Source organism: Ptiloglossa arizonensis, chromosome 3, assembly GCF_051014685.1.
Source record: "Ptiloglossa arizonensis isolate GNS036 chromosome 3, iyPtiAriz1_principal, whole genome shotgun sequence".
Lineage (NCBI taxonomy): Eukaryota > Metazoa > Arthropoda > Insecta > Hymenoptera > Colletidae > Ptiloglossa > Ptiloglossa arizonensis.
The window spans coordinates 22,575,929-22,602,064 of NC_135050.1; the positions used below are offsets into that span (position 1 = coordinate 22,575,929).

At 32.7% G+C, this 26,136-nt stretch overlaps 1 protein-coding gene across 1 annotated transcript; it reads right to left on the reverse strand.

Moving 5' to 3' along the window:
- Positions 1-372: 372 nt before the first annotated feature.
- Tweek (transmembrane protein KIAA1109 homolog tweek) lies at positions 373-25,976 on the reverse strand. The gene is made up of 49 exons (XM_076307818.1): positions 25,724-25,976; positions 25,492-25,635; positions 24,990-25,306; positions 22,645-24,920; positions 22,291-22,577; positions 21,904-22,207; positions 21,498-21,821; positions 20,673-21,045; positions 20,091-20,591; positions 19,762-20,020; positions 19,319-19,666; positions 19,170-19,246; positions 18,746-19,082; positions 18,487-18,665; positions 18,184-18,409; positions 17,696-18,084; positions 17,455-17,616; positions 17,238-17,363; positions 16,114-16,252; positions 14,382-14,638; positions 14,270-14,299; positions 13,839-14,142; positions 13,361-13,756; positions 12,780-13,289; positions 12,277-12,689; positions 11,744-12,185; positions 11,406-11,653; positions 10,634-11,328; positions 10,393-10,553; positions 10,111-10,319; positions 9,682-9,911; positions 9,387-9,605; positions 9,242-9,313; positions 9,022-9,177; positions 8,746-8,925; positions 8,467-8,668; positions 7,990-8,375; positions 7,511-7,920; positions 7,081-7,410; positions 6,692-7,003; positions 6,421-6,613; positions 6,113-6,342; positions 5,748-6,029; positions 5,480-5,668; positions 5,128-5,334; positions 4,846-4,869; positions 4,052-4,176; positions 3,774-3,964; positions 373-3,554 (listed from the first exon to the last, which is right to left on the reverse strand). Exons 1-49 carry the CDS (start codon positions 25,974-25,976, stop codon positions 3,335-3,337), a joined length of 14,844 nt encoding a protein of 4,947 aa, XP_076163933.1. The 3' UTR covers positions 373-3,334.
- Between the last annotated feature and the right edge of the window lie 160 nt (positions 25,977-26,136).

Here is a 26,136-nt window from a genome sequence, read left to right on the forward strand (position 1 = left end):
TCAATCCCGCGAATTTTTGTACAATGATACGTTTTAATTTTCCGAAATTAATGTGACCGAAGAATTTTTTCCATTTCGAGATTCTTTTCACGAGTCTGTCGCAAATTTAGCGATACTTTCATTTCGAACTTTGCGATGAACTCTGACTCCTGGTCTGCACCGACGTAAATTGATTAACTGATTAATCTGGCAATTATCAACAAACGTATCGGGCAGAAACCACCGGTTCTGATCCGATAATCGAAACCGAGCAACGTTTGGGCACCGGTGTCCGTACAGAAACACCGGATGTGCCATTAACGAAGTAATTAACTCGCGGTCCACCGGTAACTATAGATTCCCACGGGTGAGCGTAAATCAACGACACGGGAATGCCTTAAAAGTTTTTATTTGTTTGTTGAAATATATCGATAACAAATGTACATAGAAAATAGAACAACAGTTGATAATTCAGTAAAAAGAAATTTACGTCCAAACGAATCAAGCCTATTACATACCGTAATTGGTTGCGGGAAAATATCTAAACGCGCGTGTATCAGGCACATGACTATCTATATATATTTTCTCTACCTTGGACATGTGTCGTCGTTGCACACGTGTGTGTGCGTGCGCGCGCACGCGCGTGTGTGTATATATTTCTATATTCAGCTTAAATCGGCTAATTAGCGGAAAGCGTTTGAGATCCACTGAACAATTAACTGTTGATCCGATTGCATTATATATCCGATACTGATCACCGTTTCCTTTGCCTCGTAGCGAGATTTCGTCATTCGAGTAAAGAAATAAATAAAAAGTGTTTATACAATAAGTGTTCGTACGCCGTGTTCCTTCGGTAAATAATACTAAAATTACAATATAAAAAACTCGCTACCGTTGTACTGGCTGGATCTACCAAGTCTTTTGAATAGAAGAACGCGTCGTCGCGCGCGGAGAAATCGTAATTGTGAGCAAATTTACGTGCACGTAACGCAGATCCCGATCGGGAGTCTCATTATTCTAACGAGTCGGTTTCGATAAATCGAAGAGTAAAAGTCAATACGTCGTGGTGATGTCGAAACAATTTTTAACGTTCCAGAGAGCACACGAGACATCGACACCGAAATTCGTCGATAGTTTTTCTATACGCTCGTAACTAAAGGAAAGCGACCCGTACACGATTGCTCGAAGGAGATTTTTTTCGAAGAGAGAAAAGATTCGCTTCTTTTCAAAATTTGAGAAAGAAATTCGTTCCTCGAGCAGAACGATTTGAAAATTTGCAATCGGTGTACATGCACCGCGCGTTGGAGAAGTCGTTGAACTTTTACGCTTTAATTTATCAAGTACTTTCCAATTGTATAATTGTCTAGTTGCCGGATACTTGCATACAAAGTTACAGATATACGTGTGTCACGATGCGAATTCTATGCGATTTTTGTATAATACGCGCACAGTATATGTATGTATGTATGTATGTATGTATGTATGTATGTATGTATGTATGTATATATATATGTTTGGCGTTACAACATTAAAAGTAACTTCTCGTCTTCCTATTTTAAATACGCATTATTGCAACGTTAGAGCGGTCACGAACAATAGAAGCCCGAAATTGCTACCTGCGATGTAAAAAGAAAACGTTTCAATCTCGGTTTTAAACGATAGAAACACAGCAAACTTAATGTAAAAAAAAAATCAACTAGCTGCTCGTGATTACGGAGAAGCTATCGTCCCCATCACAGTTTACTTTTTTTTTTTCACCACTCGTATTTCTTTTCCTTCTTTGCGGATAGAAGAGATTAAAATTAATCGCGATCGGGTTATCGGGAAACGACCAATTTGTCGCGAATCGCGCTTAAAATTAAGTAATGTCCCGGGAAGACTGAACCGAAGAGACTGCACTTTAACGATTATATCGGTGGGCCTTAGTTTTACAATTAACACGAGTTTCTCGAATGAAAAAAATCGCTTGAACAACGATACATCAATTTTGCTTCTTGTATCCTTCTACTTTTACGTTTAATCGATTTTTACATTCCGTTTAAAATACAGTATATGTATACATTGAAACTATATATTCTACATGTAACAACTTACGCCTAATATGTACCAGCTTCGTTCGTTTGCTTCGAAGGTGCATAATTTGCGAATATATATGATACACATTATGTTACACGAATTACACGGAAATAATCGCGATGTATACAGAAAAATATATTACACATTACGTTACAATAATTTAATTATGCACAAAAACGATTATTATCGTAGAATCGAATCGTGTCCTGCTTCGCCGTTTTTAAAAAATAAATTATTCTATTGTAGGATTCCGCGCAAATTATATTCAATAAAGATGAGCAAAAATGTCGCGGCTGGTGTCGATTGACTTGAAGCATTTAACCCATTCGCCCGAATACGTTAAAAACATAAAAGAGAGAGAGAGAGAGAGAGAGAAAATGACTAAAAAGAAATATCCTTAAGAATGTAAGCGTAATCGCGTGAGCAGTTGATACGAAGACAATTATTCTCCTCGAAGATATAATACGCGCTAAGAAAGCTGCAAAGTTTCAAGCTAAAAGCTTCCCGGCTTCTGTGTATTTCATATTTAACATGTACGATTATTTCGGTTTTTCCTTATCTAGGCGCGTAACTTCTTAATACGCTAAGAACTGTACATAAACGTAATTTATAAAATTCTAAAGCTGAAAACTCGTTATCGGATGCTACACCAGTCCTGAACTATTTAAATGTATCGTACACGAAATTGTGTTGCCGATTACGATAATATTTCGTTTGCAATCGTGAACGACAGTGAGACGAATTTTCGCTTTCGAACTAAAATTCTTGATATTACCTTATGAAAATATAACAAAAGCGTCATTGAACGCCGTTATCATTACATATTTTTATATATTCTAACGCTCGTTGATGTGCCCATGGCGTTCTGTGCAATATCTAACACGTTCGAACGGAATATCGATGATTATAAACCTTCATCTATATTTTAATGTACAATTGCTTGATAACAGGTTGCACTTTCCTAATTACACTTCATACAAATGTCCTTCGAAACGTATGCGTTCAAATGATCAGTTTTGTTATTACGAGTTCTTCGATGCTTACACTGAGAACAATCTATTATAATGATCACTTTGGTTTCTCCCCCTTGTTGGCAAATTCGTTAACCAACATTCACTTTACGCAATGTAAAGAAGCAGTGTATAGTGTATTGTTATTGTTGCTTACCAACCTGTTGAGAGGACTTTATTATATTGGACGATTATTGTACGGTTTCACCTTTAAGTCTATTTTGTTTCAACAAGCCAAGGTTTAAATGACTTTAATGTTCGTTTTCGAGTTATTTTTCTCGTTTATGCTCTTTCTGTTCTTCCGGTGATTCTTCACGAACAGCTGAAACCATTCTCAACATAAGAATGGCCAATAGTTTGTCCAGGGGATCCATGAAACCTCGCTGAATCCATTTTGGTATTGTTGTACGAGCATGAGAAAATCCTAGCTTTTGTAAGATGTAATCTATACCGTATGGTTCGATGCTTTTACCAGCCCACGAGAGTAATCTTCAATACGAACAATAAAGATTAATTAGTGCGATGTTTAAAAATGAGAACAGTAAGTGTTTTACGAGTAGCTCAAGTTTGTATTGTGTTACCGTTCATATTAGTCCTAAATATATACTACACTATATTAAGAAGGTTTTTTGTATCATAAACCATATTTTTACCATGTTAAAGCGAAATTTTATAAGATGAGAATAGTCATGGGAAGTCTGTTATTACCTTACGGTCGGTTCTAGGTGCCACGTTTTACATCTGTATGATCGCCAGTCTTTTATAAACATTTCTGATGGATCAAATTGTTTTCGTTTCTTTTCGTCTTCGGAAATAGTCGATATAGCAGCTGAAGTACTGGCCGTGGACGCAGCTCCGCTTCTCCTTCCATGGGAATCCGAATTATGTGCGCCCATATCCTGCATTATAAATTAAACAAGATTACGATTAATAATATAATTCTTCTAGGTACTTGATTCTTATAAAAACGTGTAAATTGAGCTCACCACTTCTTCCTTTACATACGATGTAATCAAATCGTGCAGAAAGAAAAAGGCTTCTGCATCCACCGTAACAAAGATATGGTCCTCAAATTCTGTTATAAAACTACATTCGACTAAAGGTTTTTCACCTGTGAAACAAACACTGCCTGTATAATAGATTCTATAAAATATTTCACCTGGTACTAAATGTAGCATTGTATTATAAATACGAGTCAATACGTTTAGGGCAAAAAATTTTTTTTTTAATTTTTCTTCTAGAATTACACTAATTAATTATCATTATATAGAGGAACATAAATGGTAAAATATGACAAATTTTATATCTAACGAATTCTATACCTATATGAATATGACTTCAATGATTTTTTATATCATATTTTGATACTTTTACAGTGAAAAAATGTATTAGCAGATTATAGTTATACTAGCATTGCTTATAAAGCATTTTCATACTATTCCATTAGTCTTGTACAAATAATTATCAAATATAATATTCAGTTTGAGTATAAAATTAATTCTCCTCTTTGTCTACAAAACATGCACAATAAATAAAAGTACAACCATGAAAATTTACTAATCATAAATAGTTAATAATTTTCAGTACCTTTTAAGCATTTACTGAATGTCTCATGTAAAGCAAATTGTTATGCAATAAGCAATAGAAATAAAATGTACACTATACACATTATAAAGCACTTAAAAACCTATGTAGTATACTCTACAAATTATAATTCAAGAGTATAAACCAAGTATTTCTTACCAGACTTCAAATAAATCAACTTTCACACTGTACTTACTATATAAAATATGCTTAGGCACTCCTAAAAATATAGGAAGAAAATAGTTGCAACACAGAATTCAGAAAGAGACAGCTTCTACTTAATAAAATTGAGTCTTTTACACTTGTGTACGCATTGCATAAAAAGAAATGAATATATAAAAGGTTTTGTTATGTGTAGTTGTATTGAATGCTCCATTGACAATTGTGTATTATCAAACGAACACGTATGTAAAAGAAGCACATTTAAGTTCATATCTATCCATTAAAATAGAACGCTAATACAAAAAATATTATTTACCAATGACATCAGGAGTTTTGGCGGTTTGAAGGTGTTCAGTTTTTAAATGTAATTGCAACGACGGTAGTGCAAATATAACTTCCCTTGCATGAGAATGTTCTTGTAACTTTCCAGAAGTTGTAGATGTACTTCTTCCACGAGTCATATTGCCACTATCAGATGTACTGTCTGTTCGTTCCCTTTCAACGCATGGAAACCGATCCACAGCTATAAATTTAAAAAATTTATCAACGCGTTAAACTAAACATTATAAAATTTTAATTTAAGAACAATTTTTAAAATTCGAAGATTATAAAAAAAAAATTAAAATAATGTTACCATGTACACGCACGCACGCACGCATTTTACGTACCATCGATTTCACTACTAGCAAATGCATAATGAAACCATTCTTGTAAGGATTTAAATTGTGGTGGAAATAGTAAACTGCGACTTAATCTACAGACAGTAGCCATAGAATGATGCCTTGCGTGTTGTTCTTGTTGTTGACCTAAACTGATGGTCAAAGTTTGCACGACATGGACGTCACACGTATTTGGTGCTACAAAATATGTAATTGTTACGTAATTTTGAATAAAATTAGAATCTTACGTGTAAAAATTGTGTTCAATATTTCTTACATTCAACACTTGGAATCTCCTGAGCTTCTGTAGCAAAACTAATACACGGTTCCTTTAACGAAAATAGTGCCCAACTTTTGCTCTTAAAATTAATCCCGTGGAAACATGCTAAACTAATGTTGCACCCATGAAGCTCCATTGTCCCACCGAGTACAGTCCCCGTTGATGGTAAAGAGAATCTTAAACTTCCTAATTGAAGACCTGCTACTTGGGCTAACACTCCTTGCCAATGCCTATGATGACGAGCATCCGATATCGTAGTTTGATTTAAGTTGCATGGGCCTGCGGTATGTAATTTTCAATATATATACACTTCGTTTCAATTATTTGTACTTCATACCAAAGACACGTGTATTCAAATTTACCTTCACAGGTAGATCTATGTTTCAGTTGCCTCCTTTTAAAGCTACTATTGTTTACCCTTTGATGTTTCGGTTGTAAAGAACTAAATACTCGTTTGCTACTTTTAAATTGTTGATTGGAAAATTCATCCAATTTATAGTACATTTTTAATAAATCAGCTGTTGTTGATTTACTAATCATAACTTGCAATTGATCCCATCCTAAGTCACCATGCATGAAAATTATTGCTGGCCTATATTAATATTTAATCAAATAGTTAATAATTCGACCAATGGAAGTCTGAAAAATAGGAAATATGTATAAATGTAACCTTCTTGTTGGCATAAAAGCATCTCCGCTATTACTTCGATTAATTTTCCATTCATCTTTTAGTGTTACATCCAATGAAGACACTCTAGACATTAACACACTAGTACCCATATAATCTAATCGCAATTCTAATGCAAATAACTTCAAACCCAGAGTGTGATCAGGTTCTATTCCAGGTTCTTCTCGAATATGGACTACAAAAATTTACATACATTATGTATCTAAGTTGAATCAAATTATCAATTTTTTAATTATTATCATTAATAACTTACTGTATGTATCAATTTTACTTAATTCTATGGTACCACCGACAATACCACCCTTTGCGTCTAAACTGGAACCTCCCAATCCAACACTTATGTACAAATTTTTATGTCCAGTACTACCTATGGATAGCCTTCCATCAGATCTAAAATCCTTTGCCATCCATGTAACATTGCCCATCACATTACTCATGTTCATATGAACATTTAAACGAGTAAAATTTATAGCAAATAATACTAATGTTTCCCATGCTGCCTCCCTTAATTTAACTTCTGAAGATGTTTGTTTATCAGAAGTAAAACTCCATCCTCTGCCAATATCTAATATAAAAAAAAAATAATATGGTTAAAATGATATTTGAAACTGCAATTGAAGAAAATTATGTTTTACGGCATACCTTTCAGTCGTGCATGTCTAGGTATATCACTCTCTAAACTTAATCTTAGTTTGTCTCTGTTCAATGTTGGACTTCGTTCTGGAGCACTTTTTGACAGCCCATCGGTAGCATGTCGATCGTAATGTTTTAATAAAGAACTGCCCATAACTGCTTCTTCTTGATTTAAGGAAGGACTACCATCACCTTCAGAATATGCAGTACCTGAACTTAAATCTCCCAGAAATAAACGACGCACTATACTACGTCTGTACCATGCTTTCGGAAAAGCCAAAATTTCACTTAATCTTCGCATATCATATTTAAACGATGCAGATCCGATATCAACAATTGCTGTAAGATTATATAAAAATATTTTATTATTTAAGAAACCCTTCCGATATCGTTAGTACGTTAAACTACTATTTCAACGTATTTTAATAATTATACTCACTAGAGAAGCGTATAACTGCACGACTAGTATCCGACATCTTCTTCGACTGTTCACTTTGGAAATTTATTTTGCGACTTCTTGACATATGAAATTTTACAAACTCAACGTTGATACTTAAAGAATCTTTTCTCTCACTATCCGATAAAGGCGACCACTGTGCTTCTTTCAAACCTGTTTTCTTTCCTCCGCCATATGGATGGAAAATATAAACAGAAAAATCGGCGAGACATCCAGTGACAGATAATCCACCAATCGCTGAACTTGCTTCTTTTCCCGTGGACTGTATGCCTGGAGATTTGTACTCTCGAAATTCTATGAGCTCTTCTTCCGCTCGTTTGGACGAAAACACTATATCAAGGGACGGCAATTGAAGCATACATTCTACACGAGAAACCGGTAAACAGGAAAACCTAGAATAACGAACAATTCTCATAACAATTAATATTTATAAACATATCGATAAAATTTATAAGACTTACCTGAATGTAGAAGGTTGCATATGAAAATATACTATCACATCAACTGGGAAACTTGCATAAACGTAATTGCTACTACTTGCTGCAGTAGCAGCCCAAGATGTGCTCTCCATGTTTTCTAATGGAAACACTGCGTTCGTTTGTACAGTACTATGAAAACTGGTTTTACTTGGTATTGGCTCTAATGTTTGCTCCAAAAATTCAAGAATATGTGGACTTATTATAGTTTCTTCTGGTATACTTTGAAGTGTCATCCAAGCAAACAAACTGGCCTTTTTGGTGCTACACTTCTTAAGTGATGTTGTCGAAGAAGGATTAAGCAAACTATTATCAGATGATACACGAGGAGACATAGATTCTTCAGGAAGCGTTTTAGATTCATAATGTACCTAAGAAATATTGTTACGAAAATAATATCAAAAGTAATATTGTCATTACTAGAATATCGCAGCGTGCATTTTTGTAATAAAATGATTTTACCTTCACATCTAAGCCAGGAATATGAAAAATTGTTAAGTCCACTAAGGGTACGTTTGCATGTTGCAAATATCGTAATCGAGACGTACTCGTAGTTGATGATTTTTCTTTACTACTTAAATGTTTTCTACTACTACTAGGACTGCTTGGTTGAAATTCGAAGGTGCCTCCCGAGCATGATCGCTCTTTCTTCATTCTACTCATACTGTAAAAAAAGTATTCATCATCTTAATTACATAAATTATGTACAATTGTAAATTTAGTCACATAATATACACGTACATTTTAATTTCATCATCTTTCCCTGGATCCTTTGTGTGGAGTACACATTTACCACTATTAATTAGGACTGTTACGTCGAGTTCAAAGTCTATATTAGGTTCTTGAGCTTTTTGAGGTGTTACATATGGTGATGAAGTCAATGATGATTGCTCTTTCCCAAACGAATCAAGTAATGGGGCACTGTAAATGTTAAGATACAATAATAAAAATCAAATATACGTATTTTGAGAACATAAATGAGTAACGATAAATTTCATGTTTTATTCTTGTACGTACTTTCCTTCCATGCTATCATAACTTGAGGTGCAACTAATGTCCCTGTTTTTTTTCCTTAACTCAACTCGTTCTCCTTCTATTTCAATAGTTTCTGGCCATTCAAGCTCTCTTCCCGGTAAACTTAATTCTGATCCAGCACTTGGTAATGACGATTGCCTACATAATAAAATAATTTTACTCAACTATAATAAAAATGCTAAAATTACGCAAAGGAACGTACCTGCCTATTGTACGTGTGTCACTAAAAGTAACGCGTGGCCCACTATGTGCTCTTACACGAAGGGAAGCAGATCTATAAATTAATATTCACTATTAAAAATAATATCTATAAATAAATATTCCCTATTGAAATAGATATGTCATACCGGCTTGGACCACTTCTAGGACTACTTTCATAACTAGCAGAATTAGCTGAATTAACTTCCATATTCATATCTTCAGGACTTTCAAGTTGATTTTCAAGTGTTGGTGATGGTACAATAAATGAACGTGAGCGGTACGTATTTGGTTTACCACCAAGCCCTAATTTACCTTTTATTCCAGATGCTTTGACTGACTGTCTTCTTAATTTCTGAATCATATCTCTGCATAATTTATATAAAAATATAAATAACGATGTTTTGTTTCACTGCAATCTATTAAAATTTACTGCATATATACCTTCTAAAATCTTTAAATACCATAGCTTCTAACTCATGCAAACGTTTCATTTCTTGTTCTATGGTACCATGAGAAGCACCTAATGATCGTAGATCATTTATGATCTTTGCTTGTTCGTTCATTTCTTTTTCAATTAATTTTGATCTCTTTTTCGCGTCGAGCGTGGGATCAAAAACAAATGCTGGTAGACTATCTGTCCAATTCTTTGACTTCTTCATTAATATACTCTCCTGCAAACAGACATCGATTAGCGAATAATACATGGACTATTATGTGTGTTAACTAACATAAAGAAGGTTAAGGACATTGAAAAATAAAGAAATTTTAGTTTATAACTATCTTGAAAACTAATATCTACTTTGTAATACATTACCAAACCAAAGGACCGAAAAAGTATTATAGGATAAAATAAATATAATTAAACCATACTTTTTTCTTAACCTGGCTAGTACTATTATCTGGCTGATCCGCGTCGTCGCTATCATAATCTGCAGGCACATGAATGTCGTCTTCCTCAGAACCAGTTAACATGGTTAGTGTGTGTCCAAGTGCAGATAATTGTTGTCCCACACTGACATCTAAGTGAATATCAACACCTTCCATTTGCCACTGTACGTTTAAAATCCACTTAGCATTATCTGAAAATAATTATAATAAATTATTTATGCAGTAGAAAAGATTATTATGATTATGTAATTATATTTTTATTACCAGATTTGTCTTGTTTTTGTGCAATTGTTCTGCTACAAACTTCATAAGTGCCTTCAGACACTATACACAAGTTCATTATACTACTATCAGTCACATCTGGTTTCCAATCATCCAAAGAAGTTTCAAAATCTTCAGCAAATCTTAAGCACAAACCCATAAATCTGCATAATATAATTTCAGTATTTTTAGTTCGATTGTAAAACTCACTAAGTTAAAAATAAATTTAACAATAACATCATACCTTCCTTTACTAACTAAACTACCACTGTTACATGCAGATATGCTTGTATTTTCTAAAGTCACTACCACAGCATCCCTTGATTCGCCATCATACAGTCCTCTATTCATGCCCCAAGTAGGTGGTAAAGGATTAAGGGGTAAACAAATACCCATATCATCCACAGTCAGTTGCAAAAATAATGTTCCCAGGTGAGGAGCACTAAGCTGACTTGTTATCTGGCCAAACGGAACTTTTTCAAACACTTGCTGTGTAGCCGTTAAAACCTCTTTATTCAAATTAGCTCTTTTCTCATTCCAATATTCATAAGCATTTTTATAATTTAACCACACAAGTATAGCTTTATCAATGGCCACCGGTTGAACATATATTAGGGGACGTTTTAACGTAATTAACACAACTTCTTTATCTTCGCCTTGTGCCATCTCTTCTTGAAAGGCATTACGTAATCCAACTCTAGTATTGAAAAAGGCAAATTGCTGGAACTCCGGTTCCGCCTCTTCAAATAAGACGTTCTTCAATAACTGACCAAGACTTAAATTAATATCAACTTGTGCCTTTCCAAATAATTTCATATATGGATTTGGTTGAGTAGCACCAAAAACGTTTTGCACTCTATTAGATAACTGGAGCTCGACAGCACCAGTTTCTAATCGTACTGCCGAATTCGTTGGTGTTGTTGCAGTCAATTGTATTCTCTGCTCATTGAGTGAAAAACGTTTAAAATCGTAGAAAATACGGTTTACTAAATAGTAATGACATGAAAATATCATACCTCAATGCGAATAATTAATGAGAATAATATTCTCTTTACAGCTGTATTATTGGGTTCTTCATCCTCTAACCATAAAGGAACAGGTTTCTCCCCACCATAAACTTTCTGTACAACTTCATTTACTTCCTTCATAAATACTTTTTGCACAAATACTAAATGGTTCAAAAGATCTGTAGTTAAAGAGTGTTCAAAGACACCAATATCAGCAGTAGCACTTAGATAACTGCCTTGCCTCAATACAACACCATCTATGAATTGTAAAATGTTCAATTGATCACATTCATATTGTAAAATACATATTTTTATAATTATAATATAAAGAATTATTTCCTACTCACCAGCTAATTTACTGTCATTCATATTACTGCTACCATCTTGAATATACTCTGCAGATACATGAACTTTTGGAAGTTCAATACTAGCTTCTGAAGGTAAATTTGCTTCTGTCACTTGAAGTTTCGTCGTAAAACTCAGAGTGTGATGAGGTAGGTCTATTGTAAATTTAGCTTTACTACCAGTTATACCAGAACTAGTGACTTGATCCATTTTGTATTGTGCTTGTAAAGATGGTAACAGAGCTGCTGTTATACTCAAACTTTGAAGTATTATATTAAACTGCATAACAATAGGTTCCAACAGACTAGATACAACTTGTGGCTTTTCTAGATCAACTGATGGCGCAGGTGCATAATGATGTGGACTACCAGGTACAGCTACATCTACTTCATCCTGCTGCTGACCTCTGGACATTCTTGAGGACGTCCTTGTTACCCTAAGTTCCTATATAAAAATTGTTATTCGAAATCATAACCAATGTAATCACTACACATAAATATAAATAATACTGTACTCAATTCAATTTTTGTCATACTTGTAAGGTTGATGATAATTGTTTACTGCCTCTGGTCATCATACCATGTAAAGCTACCGGGTGTTGAGGGATATCTATATTTACAGCGCCGACAGTTAACAAACCACTATTCTTATCCTTTTGACGTCTACTAATACTAGAATACAAAGCCTGCGATTTTCCTACGGTTACTCGTACGACGGTTTGTTGGCTAGGCGCTACGCCTTCTAGTAAAACAATCATAGTTCTACCGATTTGTCCAGTTAAGCTACATTCCAAGCTCGCAGGTCTTGATTTTTTACGGCACGTTAAACTGGCATGAAGACTTGTTATTTCTGCCTCAAGTTTTAATCCACTTAGAGTAGCTAACAATCTAGTCCTATGTATTCGGGCAACACCAAAAATAATTAATCTTGTTCGCCCTGTGACAATACCTGTAATAGAGTGTTATTAAAGTGTAATTTTAATTTTAAATATATCTTTTTTTAATTTAATTCCATAGTAAATATCGCGTTTGTACTAACTTAATTCTCGTGGAAGCGGCACCGGTGTCGAGCTATTTTCAGCGTTTAATCCTTTTTCAATATCTGCATCTTTCGTTTCGTTTAATAATTCATACTTTCGACCACTTTTATAGTGCTCCGACGCGTCCGCAGGTATAGAAAAACGATGCGTAATAGTTTTAGTCTCTGGTCGTGTAGCATAAAGATCCAACAAATAATAGATTGTTTTCCAGCACCGTGGCGTCGGATGTGGTGTATCTTTACGTTTATCAGGAATTACGACAAATTTATCTAAACCAGATCCATTAGGACTTGCTCCAAAGTTAGGAGTTATGACTCCCTCACTCAGGTTAATATATCCTTTCACACTTTTTCCAGTGCTGCGTAATTTCTGAGCAAAACTTTGTGGGCGAGATCGAATGCTTGTTCCAGGTGATGTGACTTTGGATATATTAGGTTCAAAATTACTATGAAGTAAAGGAACATCCATTTTTTTACCGCCTAGCAGAAGTTGTTCTTGTAAATCGGATGCTGTTAATCAAATGTAAAAGTATTAAATTTATGCTAAAGTTTAAAAAAAGAACACAATATATAGTATTTACTTGATGATGATCCATTTTTTGCTGTCGTGTCATTGACAATTAAGTTATTGTTTCGTTTACTTTCTGGTTGCTGTTCTTTTAGTTCCATTTGCGTTTCTTTAACATTCTGATACATATTACTAATCTGATGTAATAATCTGAGAAGAGGCATATTTACTTGTTGGCTAATGTATCGTATATTTAGACTAAAATTCACAACTGTACTTGTATGCTTCTTTAATTGGCCCCGAGATATGTACAAAACAGTTTGCTTTTGAATCATATCATCTACTGTCATATCAGCCATTTTTTTCACTTCTATATCAATACCAATTTTTTCACATAAAAATGCAGGAGTTTCTGGTGGTATATCCAAATGGAATTTGTTGTTTCCTTTCTTCGTTTGGTATTTATTACCTAACATGTTTATTAAAATTTGTATTAATTTATGGGTGTAATGCTGTTCATTAGATTTCTTACTAAACATTTTTCTTTATACCTTTTTTCTTATCTGTTAACTTCCCAAATTCACTAACAACTATATCAATACGCATAGTCTCCATACTTCCTACCAAAGATAAGTTTGACCCTAACGAATCTAAGGAAGACACATTGTTCACATTTCCTGAACCAATGGCTGATAACATTTGTTGCGGCATAACAGATAAGGAAGACAGAAGTGGCTCAAAAATTAAATGTGCATCTAACAGTCTGAGTGAATCTTTCATTGGATAAAGAAGAGTGCCACTGTGAACATCAGAGTCTTCTGTATCATCTGTTGTCATTGTATTAATTTTGGAATCCTGAAAAATACATAGATTCACTACATTCAAAGGTGCACTAAAATAAACAAATATATCATAACACACAAGGTGTGAAACAGTAATTGCATAAAGTAGCATATCAAATTCTAAAACACATTTCAAATACCTTTAAAGATTTTTGCTCTGCGCGAAAGACCTGAGGTAAAAGGAATAATAATAGTGACCACAATGTAATGTATATTTTGATCTGATTCTTGTTTAAAATTGCAATTGCTTACCCAATTTCCTTTTAAATTGCTTTTGTCATTGTCCTTAATAAATTCTTGTTGTTTAGCCATCCAACTGTACAAATCTTCACCTGTATTTAAAGGTTTATTGGAATGATGACTTGTTGGAGATGTCACTTGATCCAAGCTTCCAGTACTATGTTGACTACCATGTCCAACTCCAGAATAAATACTTGGATTTGAACCAAGTTGATGAGAATGAGAAATATGAATTTGCGGTGTCTTTTCTTCTCGTAGCGTGCCGTAACCTACCGTAAAACTCCATTTGTATTTACATGAACTTTATTTTAATAAGAGATTATAATATTAATTGAAAAAGTAAAATACAAAACAATGGTTAGAAAAATAGAAACATAAAATTGCATATAAAGGGAAACAAATATGAAACAGATGTCTAATGAGTGCTATGGTGAAATAATAAGCCAATACAAGTATGAAGAAGAAAGGAACCAACACATACAAATATATGTAGTGTTGTAATTGAAGTGCGAAGCAATGCAAACTGCAGACAAACCTAATAGTATTGTATAGTCAATATAGTTAAAACAGTCTGTACACTAGAGTATTCAAGTTATTAACACAAATAACAATTGATACTTTCTTTTTTTATATATCACTTATCCTAACTTTACTATATTTTACTATTTTCACTGTAACATAAATTGAATCAAGTTTTCTTTGATTCAATTTAACTGAGTGAGAAAATTCATATTACACCAATGTATAGACTGCCAATATATAGTCTATGAAGTTTGATTATCTCGCACTTACTTATGTTATTTGGTTCCCGAGTTTGATTGAATAATCCGCCACTTGCAAGCAATGGGAAAACAATACTTGCTCGTGTACTAGCAGGCACTTGCGTGGGTTGTAGTGATTTTCCTTTCTTTGGATGAACTACTGGTGGAGAGGGGGAGGTTAATGAATCCGGGCCTGGAACCGGTGTTGCTATAGGGGTTGTGTCTTTCCCCCGAGGAGAACTTACAGGAACCGTCAAACCATCACCACAAATACCTGGTCATTCCATATCAAGCCATATGTTTTGTTCAAAAAGCCCAAGATTATATTATCAAATTGTATTTGAAGAAAGCATATTACAGTTTCAATGACGTTTAGTATAATGTTATTTACAAAATGTAGCTGTTAATTTAATTTCTACAAATAGTTGCCCAAATGTAGGTTTAAAATTTAATTACTGTAAAGACTTATATGCAGAGTTATGCATCAAATTCTTTTAATAGTTACTTCAACCTCTTAAAGAGTTTTTAGATAAAATATATTATGAGTTTATAAAATCCTTTCTGAAAGTTTCTCAACTTAAAAAACTCTACATACAAGTCTAAGATTTTACTATTATTGGAAGTCAAAGAACAAAATCTGGGAATACTAGTAGAAGCAAATGAAGTGTTTATGTAGCATAATAGAGAATTTGTAATAAAATATTGATGCTAATGCATAAATACTTTATACTCACTAATTCTAAAGGCACATGCTATAATGTGCCTAGACAAAAATGCAGAGTAGGACATGAAGCAGTTATTAAAATTACAATTTAAAGCAGATGCTAGAAAGCTGCAGGTGTATTAAGTTAAAGTTTCATAAAACATTGGATAATCCAATAAAATTGTATCAGTGGTATAGGAATATTAAACAATGTATTTTTTCAATCTGCTGTATCATGGGTCATATAATTAATATTTTTGTTGAGTTCAACTTATAGTACCTGTAGTTTTTTCTTGTCCACTCTTGACATGTGTATGCTTATGCATGTGGTCCGTATGAATTAACATAGCACATTCATCTGTGACTTCCTGATCATCAACTTCTCCTGCACTACCTTCACCATCTGTCAGCAAATTTTCCTGTGGACGAATAAGTTAAACCCGAAATATTTATTCCATATCTTTAGCAATGAAAGATAAAATGCTTTATATATCATTACCAGCAATAAACAAAGTAAAAATCGATGTTTTCTAAATTTTAATCAAATGCGATAAAGTAAACGATTAATTAGTAAATAGATAAATCATTTTGGGAAGATTTTGGTTTCAGAAGTTTTGAATTTCACAGGAAGTCTTAAGATTATAACAAAATGTGTACGTATAATATTCATATTTTCAGTTATACGAAATATGCACAAGCATTAGAAAACCTTCACCAATTACAATTTATATCAAAATAAAGTGTAAATTAAAACTTTGTATTATATACAAAGTAGAATAAATATATTTTAGTCACAAAGTACATGTGTCAGTGGCATGAGTAGGTAACTTTTTTTATTAACAAAGACATGTATGCATAATAGCACTAGCGTATTATTTTATGTTAGAATAGAGTTAATGTTTAGTCACGTGGTAAAGCTTGTGCATTCGTTAGTGTAAAAATAAATTCAAGCTTTTATAAATTTTACTTATGAAAAGAATTTTTGAAGATATTGTGTTAGGACTACTGCTGTGCATATATTTTAAAAATTCTTACTCCATTTTATATCGAACTCATCCTTCTGCATTTCCTTGCTTATTTGCTGAAAAAAAAATTATCTACCGCATTATATTCCCCATAAGATGTATTATGAACTTCTGAATGAAATAAAAAACTTCTTTAATGTCAAAGTTATATTATTAAAAGAATGAAATTATGATACTTAAATATTATTTAAACTATTTACATACAAGAGAAATAAGATAACTACAAACCAAAATATGAAGTGTTAAAGAAAAAGATGTAATGTTAATAATTACTTCAGAAAAAAATTAATAAGGGTCAAAGTATTAAAGAATTTAGTTATTATGTTGCATGAAATTGAATACAACTCCATTCCAAATATGTCCAATAATATGTTCATACCTCATCTGGATCTGAAACAGCAAATGTGACGTTCAATGGTTTCACGTGTTTTGTTTTATAATTATGTTCCAACAACAATGGAGTGTAGAGAACATTTTTCCATTGCCTGCTCAATACTATAACACCCTAATAATAAGGTCATAAACGTAAATGCATAGATGAATTTGGTTTGGAAAATAAAAAATCTTATTCTTATCATGCTTACAATACAACTTACCTGGCGAAGTGTTGATAACAATGGTAAATCAGATTCTTTTAAGTTAACTTCAATATTTGTTAGATCATTTAATAAAACATAATTTTGTAAAATTGTACATAATTGACATGATGGATCTTCTTGTAGTGTTTTTGCTAATGGAGTTAATCTTCCATAACGACTCTAAAATATATAATAATAATGCTGATAATTTTTCAAGAAGTAATTTTTTTGTTACGTAAAAAAAATACATATTAAATACCTTAGCAGGCATATGAATTGCCTGCACATCTAATGCTTCTGCCATAAGACAAGCAACAATAGCAGTCGATCTCCTGTACATAGTTCTGAACATATGCACGATTCGCATTGCGAATTTATTACTAGGATTCATCCAAGCATTTATAGCAGGTGATGCCGTACTCAATAAATTCCAATCTAATCGAGTATAATCAATTTTCCGTGTTATTGGAGTACGCGGTGGTGCTGCAAAATTAAACCATACTGTTTTTAATTCTATGATACAAGAAACGGTATTTCCATTTCCTGCTTTTGAAGCGAGACTGGCACATGTAGCACTGGTATTTATTTGTGCTCCGTTAGGTAAATTCGTTGATGTTGTTTCTGGTTCAGCTGCAGTCACAGTAGGAGCTTTAATATGATAAATAAAATAGTTTGTAATAATATGATATATAGAATACACATAATACGTAAATTATCGTTAATCATCTAATTACGAGTTTTATGTACCAGTTGTATTGTCTAATTCCTCTTGACTCTTTACACTGTCTGTATAAAATAATTCAGCATCGATTTTTTTACTGTCACTTCCGTTCTCTCCTTTTTCAAACTGAGATCTTTTTACCACTTTAAGTTTGATACCTTCTAATCCGCATTCAAACATTATAAAACCCAATCTATCTTCTCCACTTCCTAGAGTAAATTCCTCTGTTGCTTGTGGAGGACCAGTTTGTTTCTGTAATAAATATATTTATAATAAATTAAGAATAATTTACACAATTCGATATAAATTAAAAAGAATAAAAAACGTACAGTTTTCTCTTTGTCATCTGTAAATTGATGCAGATAATAATCAACACATTTTAGCGGAGAAGTTATTCTGGTACACGTAAATAACACTCTTGAATAATGAGCGGGGATGGCCGTTATAACAGCATCTTTTAAAATTGACGATTCATTTCTAAGTCTACGCAACTGTGAATGAGCTTTGCCTGTTACATCAAATGTTTAAGTTAGTTCATTGTGATACATTAAGATTGCTATATTAATATTCAGAATAATGTATATTTACCTATATTTAACGTGACTACAATTTCTTCTTGTTGTTTTTCCGAAGTTTCTATGTAGACTGTCTCTCCACTTCCAATGTCAGCAACTACAGCGGCTGTTTGATGACCAGGTAAGAATGCCTTACTAATTTTGTTAACTTTTTTCTGATTTGGTAATACAACTGGTTTATGAAATGTTTGAACTACTTCTCGGGCTTGTTTTCCAATATAAAACCTTGCTGTTACATCGTCAAAACAAATAGCAAATAATGACACACACGTTAAATCGCGAATGTTCTCAAGTGCAGAAAAGGATATGATTTCTTCCACGACAGAAGCTTGTAATAAAGTTATGTTCATCTAAAAATAAATAATAAATTATAGAAAATTATATACAAAATATTACTACATAAACTAGAAAATTATATATTATAAATTATTAATTACCTTTGGTAAAATAATACTGCCTTGTATTTGAGTCATAATACTTTCTTCATAGACATTTGTTTGTAATGCGATTTTACCTGATATAAAAAAATTAATGTTAACGATATGTGTATACTTCAAGTACAAAGGAAATGTATTTAACAACTAACGTTTGTCGTCACCTTGACCATTTTTAATATTTCTTTCAGCAGTTGATCGTTTTGAACTAGTTTGCACTTGACCCCAATATGATAAACTCTGATCCTGTTTTAAAATATTAGCATCTTCGACTTTTCCAATACATTCATGATGAAGATGATTTAGAATCGTTAATGGATGTAAGGTGGCTAATGTTGGTATGATAGCATCAATAAAACGTTGCAAAGATTCCAACACCATGGGACTTAACATAATATCTACATCTCCTTTAAATTTTACAATAATCGTTGTACGTGATCCACTTTCATGCTGCACTGTTAATAATTCTTCCTCATTATGGGTTGTATGGTCTTCTTCTCCTAAGTATAATAGTATAATTTTTTATTTGTGTATAAATTATAATATAATAACATTTGTTTGATAATAATATCAAAATAATTATCACAAATTTTACCTTCCATTTGATTTAAAGTTGTACTATCCCACAGATATGGATGTGTAGGTGTTTTATTAGATGAACTAGCCACAGGCGAGCCATCGGATCGAGTGATCATTTTTAGTGATGTAAATCCCTCAGTCACAGTTTCAAATTTCGGCACATATCTTCCACCAACGTAAACTAATCTTCCATCTTCACTACGTTGAAAAAGAGGCGTAGTAAATGCACCACCTCCAGCTGGTATTGATGATTGGCTCCAATTTGAGCAACGTACCTGAGATTAATTATGCACGTTGTATTTATCAAAATATTTAAATATGCAATATACATGTGTTTGATGTTACCTGAGTTAAATGACTAACATAACTTGACATCAGTAATGGAGAATCAACAATCGGTTTATTTACTTGCATGTGCAAATTTACAAGGGTAACATCTTCTTGTGAAGATACAGCAGATATAAAACTTGTAGAAGAAACGGAATGACTATCAGACGAATCTCGTAATCCACCATTTTCGTTCGACTCAGCGTCGTTTTGAAAACTAGTGTTTCTATTTACTCTGGGACTTCGTTTCGTGTTTATTGTTTGTGGTTTGGCTCTCTCTAAAGTATGTGCTTTCTCAGACACAGGAACATTTACATTCGCTGAACTTTCTACAATAGATAAGTCCGATGAAAATTTCTTTTTCATGCTATCATTGCGAGTCAATACCGAACCAGATCCGACGATAGATTGACGTAAGCTAGAGGTACGACTTCCACTTAATCCATGACTTGTGTCTTCGTCAGCAGAGTAAAAGGCCTCTGAATGGTTTTCCGAAGACATAGATATTGTTCGTTGAACCTGTAAATGTAGAAATAATTTAATATAAAAGAATATATTGGAAGATAGTTGACAAAGAATTAAATCACACATTGATCCTACCTCTTTCTTTAACCTTTCATCAGACTCTGATTTTATATATAATGAATGACGAGAATCAGAAATGTTAATACCATCTACAGTTTTCGTACTTGTTTGCATTGAGTCAGAAAAATTCGTTTCTGTAGATACAATTGGTAATGATTGTGGACTATTTGATTCAAATGGTTCTACATCTGATGCATTGAAATAATCCACTGCTAATTTAGAATCAGACACGCTACTTTTTGGAGCACTTTCAATTTCAGGAACACTTAAAATGGATTTACTGCGCTCTGTATGTAATTTTGAATCTGAATCCAATTTTTGCGGCAACTGTGCAACAGGACTCGCATCAACTAATCGAGAGTATGGAACATCTTTTACACTGTTTCCACTGTAACAAAAAATACAAAAATGAAGTTCCCTAATATAACAAATGTGAAAAATTATCTAATTCTGCAAAATAATGGACTTGTCACATATCTTCACTAGAATTCATTAAATTTTATGTCATTGCACATGGCATTGTAAAAATGAATATTTGGAAATTAAAAATTATTTTTTACATTCAAAAGGTATGGAAAGCTTGCAAGAAATAGAAAATTTTCGTGAAGACAGGACCTACTGAAACTTAGGATACATTATAAAATCACATTGATGAATAGCAGTGTAAATGATATGCAGTTTTCACATTTTATTATTGTTATCAATTTTTCTTGGAATTTTTATAGTTTAAACTGTATTTATGAGTATATTATAAATTTAAGCATATTTATGCAACCATGCAGTATTTAAAAAATAATTTAAATTATTAATAAGCCAGTTCTAAGCTATTCCGAAGATTACCGCATTGATGTATAAGAAAATCTTCTGCCCAACAGTTTCCTTTCCCCACTGCATGCGAATGGACTTGCTGATGCAGCAATTAATTTTGTACTACTATTTTCTTCAAAACCGGAATCTTTATTATGATCTGTCACAGACCTTGGACGTTCGACACCCTTTTTCGAAGTATGCGATCCATCCTGCGTGGTGGTCAACTTTAATCCTATAACTGGGTGGTCTTGTAAAGATACATCTTGCAAGTTATAAGGCGAGGTATGAAATACCAGTTGCCCATCATGTAAAATAGACTGACCAAATCCTTTTTCTTTTCCAGACTCGTTAATTCTAAAATAAAAAAATTAAAAAATTATATAATTATATTTCTTATTAAATATAAATTCATATATAAATATTATACACAATATACCTATATGCAGCAACATTAATACCATCTTGAAAATCAAGGAAACTTGGTTTAAAAAATCTTGGCCCATTTCGATTATTTCCAAAAAATGCACAGCCACCTATGCAACCACACTTTGTTGGCTTTATACCACTTTCTTGAGGCCACAAAAACCATAAACGTTTTGTGGCTTCATCGTGTAATTTTAAATATTTATTTTGTACCAAGTGTAAATTGTGTTCAGGAGTTGGAAGTGAAATTGCAGCTTCCAAAATGACTGGGCCTAAAGCTACAGATCCTACTTCTAACCAAATATCAGATCCATCGCCTGAAATAAATTATAAATCAATAAAATTATATAAGTTAGTTTTAAGAACTGTATGTTTTCAAAATTGCACATTATTATTATACCTGACATACGACTGCTTGCATTATTATGTGATCTTCCACTACCAGTTGTATTGGTATTACTTGTGTTTGCAAAATGATCAGCCACTGATACAAACTGTCGTATTAATATCCTAGGTAACACACCAGTTGCACCAGATTTGACTTGTTGACCATGAAGATTACATGTTGAAATACGAATTGGAGATATCCAAACGTGTACAGTAGTTCCTACTTCTTGAAAATATAAATCAACTGCATCTATTGCTATTCTTGTCATTCTATATTTTATATCTTCAGAACTAGGACATCTGTAACAATATAATAAGTGTCTGCATGTTTTACAAAAATGTATAAATCTAAGAAATTATTGTGTACCTGTAATGTTTATCAATGTCACTATCAGGACATTGTAAAGGAGGGATACCATGATGACAATGATGTGGTAGATCAGGAGGACGTAAACTGTTTTCATTATTTTTTACCATTAATAAAAATGTTTCTAGAGATGTAATAAGGTGATGCATTTGAGGGGAACTCATTTTCCCAGTTAATTTTCCTAATTGTATTTCAATTAACCATGCATACTCCAAAGTTTCTTGATCTAAACTTCTTCCTTCATTACTGAACATTGCATGTCCTCTTACTTGCAATGCACTCAACATTAAATGTCCTTGAGTTAAATGACGTTCCTTGTTTGAGCGAACAACATTATCAGTAAGTAATGCAATTGCAGGTGAGAGAAGCAACTGAAGTTCTGTTTCTTTATACCGTTTATTCATTTCAAATCCAAACCGTTCAAGAAGTATAACTGGACAAGGTGGATCATTCTCGCCACAATTTTTCACTATATGAGCTTGTATATCATGCATAGTAATTCCAACTGTTACTTCCAATGGTCGATAATCTCTTGGATCAAATGACTTTGATTTTGCATCTTCATCTTCTACAGATTCAATACTGCTATTTTGCACATCTTTGTCTTTGCTTCTTTCTGTACTTACAGATGTAGGATTTGTTCGACTTTGTTGCATATCAGTAAAAGTTTGATAATCACCAAATAAGTTTTCTTTTAAATGTATAAAATTTTTCAAGAGTGATCCATACACAATCAATATAGATGGACCTATTTCAAGATCTAAACTAACTTTATCAGGAGCTATAGATTGTGGATCAAATTTTTGACTACCGTTTCTAGTCCATTGAAGACCAGGCGATTTTCTACATCGAGGAATTCTCATTGGAGATAAAAGAATTTCTTCTTTCTCTGGAGTTGTTATATTTGCTTGTGGGGTAGGTCCTAGAGGTGGGCATGGATGATATGTATAATTAATACTTAATGCCACAATTGGCACGGACCAACAGTCAACCCAGCCTGCACCCTTCTGACAAACGTTTCTCCATTTTTTATTTTTATTTAATTCTGATAAATAAATGTGTGAGCCATCACGTGTCATAATTTTTGCATTTTTATTCAAAGCTAATAAAATTGTACGACTTGTATTGACTTCTGGTAAATAAAAGGAAAGATCAACACTTTCACCTTGAATCCAAAAACATAAAGGTATTGTAACAGGTAAGTAGTCCACAAATGGGAGATCAAATGACAGCTCAAAGAATTCCCCACAAAAAGCAATGTGCGCATTTTCTTGATTCTGTGATGAACAATCAATCCAATTATATTCGTTACATAATGTAATCAATTCAAATTCTTTTAATAATAAATTAAATTTCCACGTATAAGGTACAAAATGTAAAATATCAGGTCTGGCTTTACTGGCCCAATCATTAATCATATCTTGAAAAAACTCTTTGTGCGAATAAACTAAGTTAGCAGTGGCTTTACATCCAGTTAAATTTAATGTCCACTCTTGATGATCATTCCACCTTATTGGATAATGACATTTTATACCAAATTCTAATGTTTCACTTTCAACTAAACTTCGATACTGTAAACTTGTAGTTGCTTCTAAATGTAACAGTTGACCCGTTATCTTTGTAGTATATCCATCTTGTAAAACTATCCAAGGCATAGTAATTTCCAGATAAGATCCAGGTCCTACATTAATATGAACAGCATTTGTTTCTCTATTCTTACTGAAGAGAATGTCAACTGTTGCTTCATTTAATGTTGATAATCTAATATCAAATGATTGAACTTGTCTTTTTTCTCCAGACACAGGTGTTTTTGTAACTTTTAATGGTTGATAATCATTAGGAAAAAAGAATTTAAATAAATGTTCTCTTTGTCTGTCTGCCCAAGGTCCATAACTAAAATCAGTACCCTTTCCACATTTAACATCAATACCCCAAATTGGTGGCATAGCTTCTACCATGTCTCCATTTACCAATTGAATCATTTCTGGATGTTCAGGAACAAATCCAGGTTCATCCATATAGTAGTAAACTTCCATATTATTTGAGCTTAATACAACAAATCCTTCACCCATGTATCTAGGTGGATCATCTACCATTCCTGTATATTTTGGACTAGGTGCTAAAATGACTTTGAAATTTTCGGCTTTACATTTTGTAAAATGCATGAAATGATCATGTCGGGATGCTGCTGGTTTTGTAGAATACACAAAATGCGCTTCTTCCACAGTTATTGACAGTGTTGTTGGTACTAATCGATTACCAAACACCAGTCTTCCCTAAAGTAACAAAATGTTTTAAACCTAGAAAAAGTGTATAACTTACTGAAAAATAATCTATAAACTAACCGTGCATACGTCTAATTTAATAACAGGTATTAAATCTCTCCAAGTTCGAGCTATAACATGAGCTTCTTTTTTCCTAATGTTATCAACATGACGTGATACATCCATTGCATTTATTTGTTGACGATTTTCACGAGCAGTATTATTAAATGATTCTACATCACGTTCATTGATATTAATAGTATGATCTTCGTCAGAAAATATTTGAGGTGTAAGGCCAAATGCTTTTTCTAGTTGTGCATATAGTTGACAGCGATTGTAAACATGTAATTCAAAGCCATTTAACATGACTGAAAGTCGAGTGTCGGAATGTGAAAGATCTAAAAAGAAATATTTTCATTGTTATAAATTTCTTAATACAAATTCTAAATGAAAAAATGTAAATATTATAATATATAAACAACTAATAGATAATAATATTTATATATTATAAAAGAATAATAAATGTTTATATATTATAACAGAATAAATACAATTACATAATTGCATTCATTATACAGAATACCTTCAGATACATCTTTGGGAACGTAACTCCTCCACCACCTAAATATAAGCCACCCATCCTGAACTCTGATACTATAATCTGTTGTGATATAAACTATATCTCTAAACATTATTTTTCCACTTAGTGCACTTAGAGTAAAAGACCCTAAATATAAAGAAATATTACAATTAATTAATCAATTATGATAAAAATATATCAATACAAAACAAATATTCATGTTACCAACACTTACCTACTTTAACATATCCATCCCTAATAACAAATCTATTTAATAATTTTGTTAATATATAACCAATAACTCTGCTATTATAATAGGCTATATAAATAATCCAAGAAATAGCAGATACTAATGAGCAAAGTAAATATATAAAACTACTATCCATCTTAAGATCATCGAGGATGACATGATCGGAATAATTCCAAAAAGCTGGTTCAATTCCAGAGAAACATGGAATTGTAGCATTGTACAGTTCATTCTCCTCCATGATGATGTTTTTTTTTTGTTTAATTGTCGAATCAAGAACTATTAGTCATTTTGTCATTCAACACTAAAATCATAAAAAAAAAGTATTTGTGAAAATGATAAAAAAATTCATTGAGTTTAATTTAAGATATTTAAAATTCTTTATTTATAGCTAAACATAT

Bases quoted from the DNA above. Each gene is read 5' to 3' on its own strand.
- Tweek (XM_076307818.1), bottom strand. From the start codon at position 25,976: ATGGAGGAGAATGAACTGTACAATGCTACAATTCCATGTTTCTCTGGA. The intron at 21,822-21,903 runs GTATATTGTGTA...TTTTTATTTTAG, and splicing joins ATTAATGTTGCTGCATATAG to AATTAACGAGTCTGGAAAAG. The intron at 8,376-8,466 runs GTAAAATCATTT...AATATTTCTTAG, and splicing joins TTCCTGGCTTAGATGTGAAG to GTACATTATGAATCTAAAAC.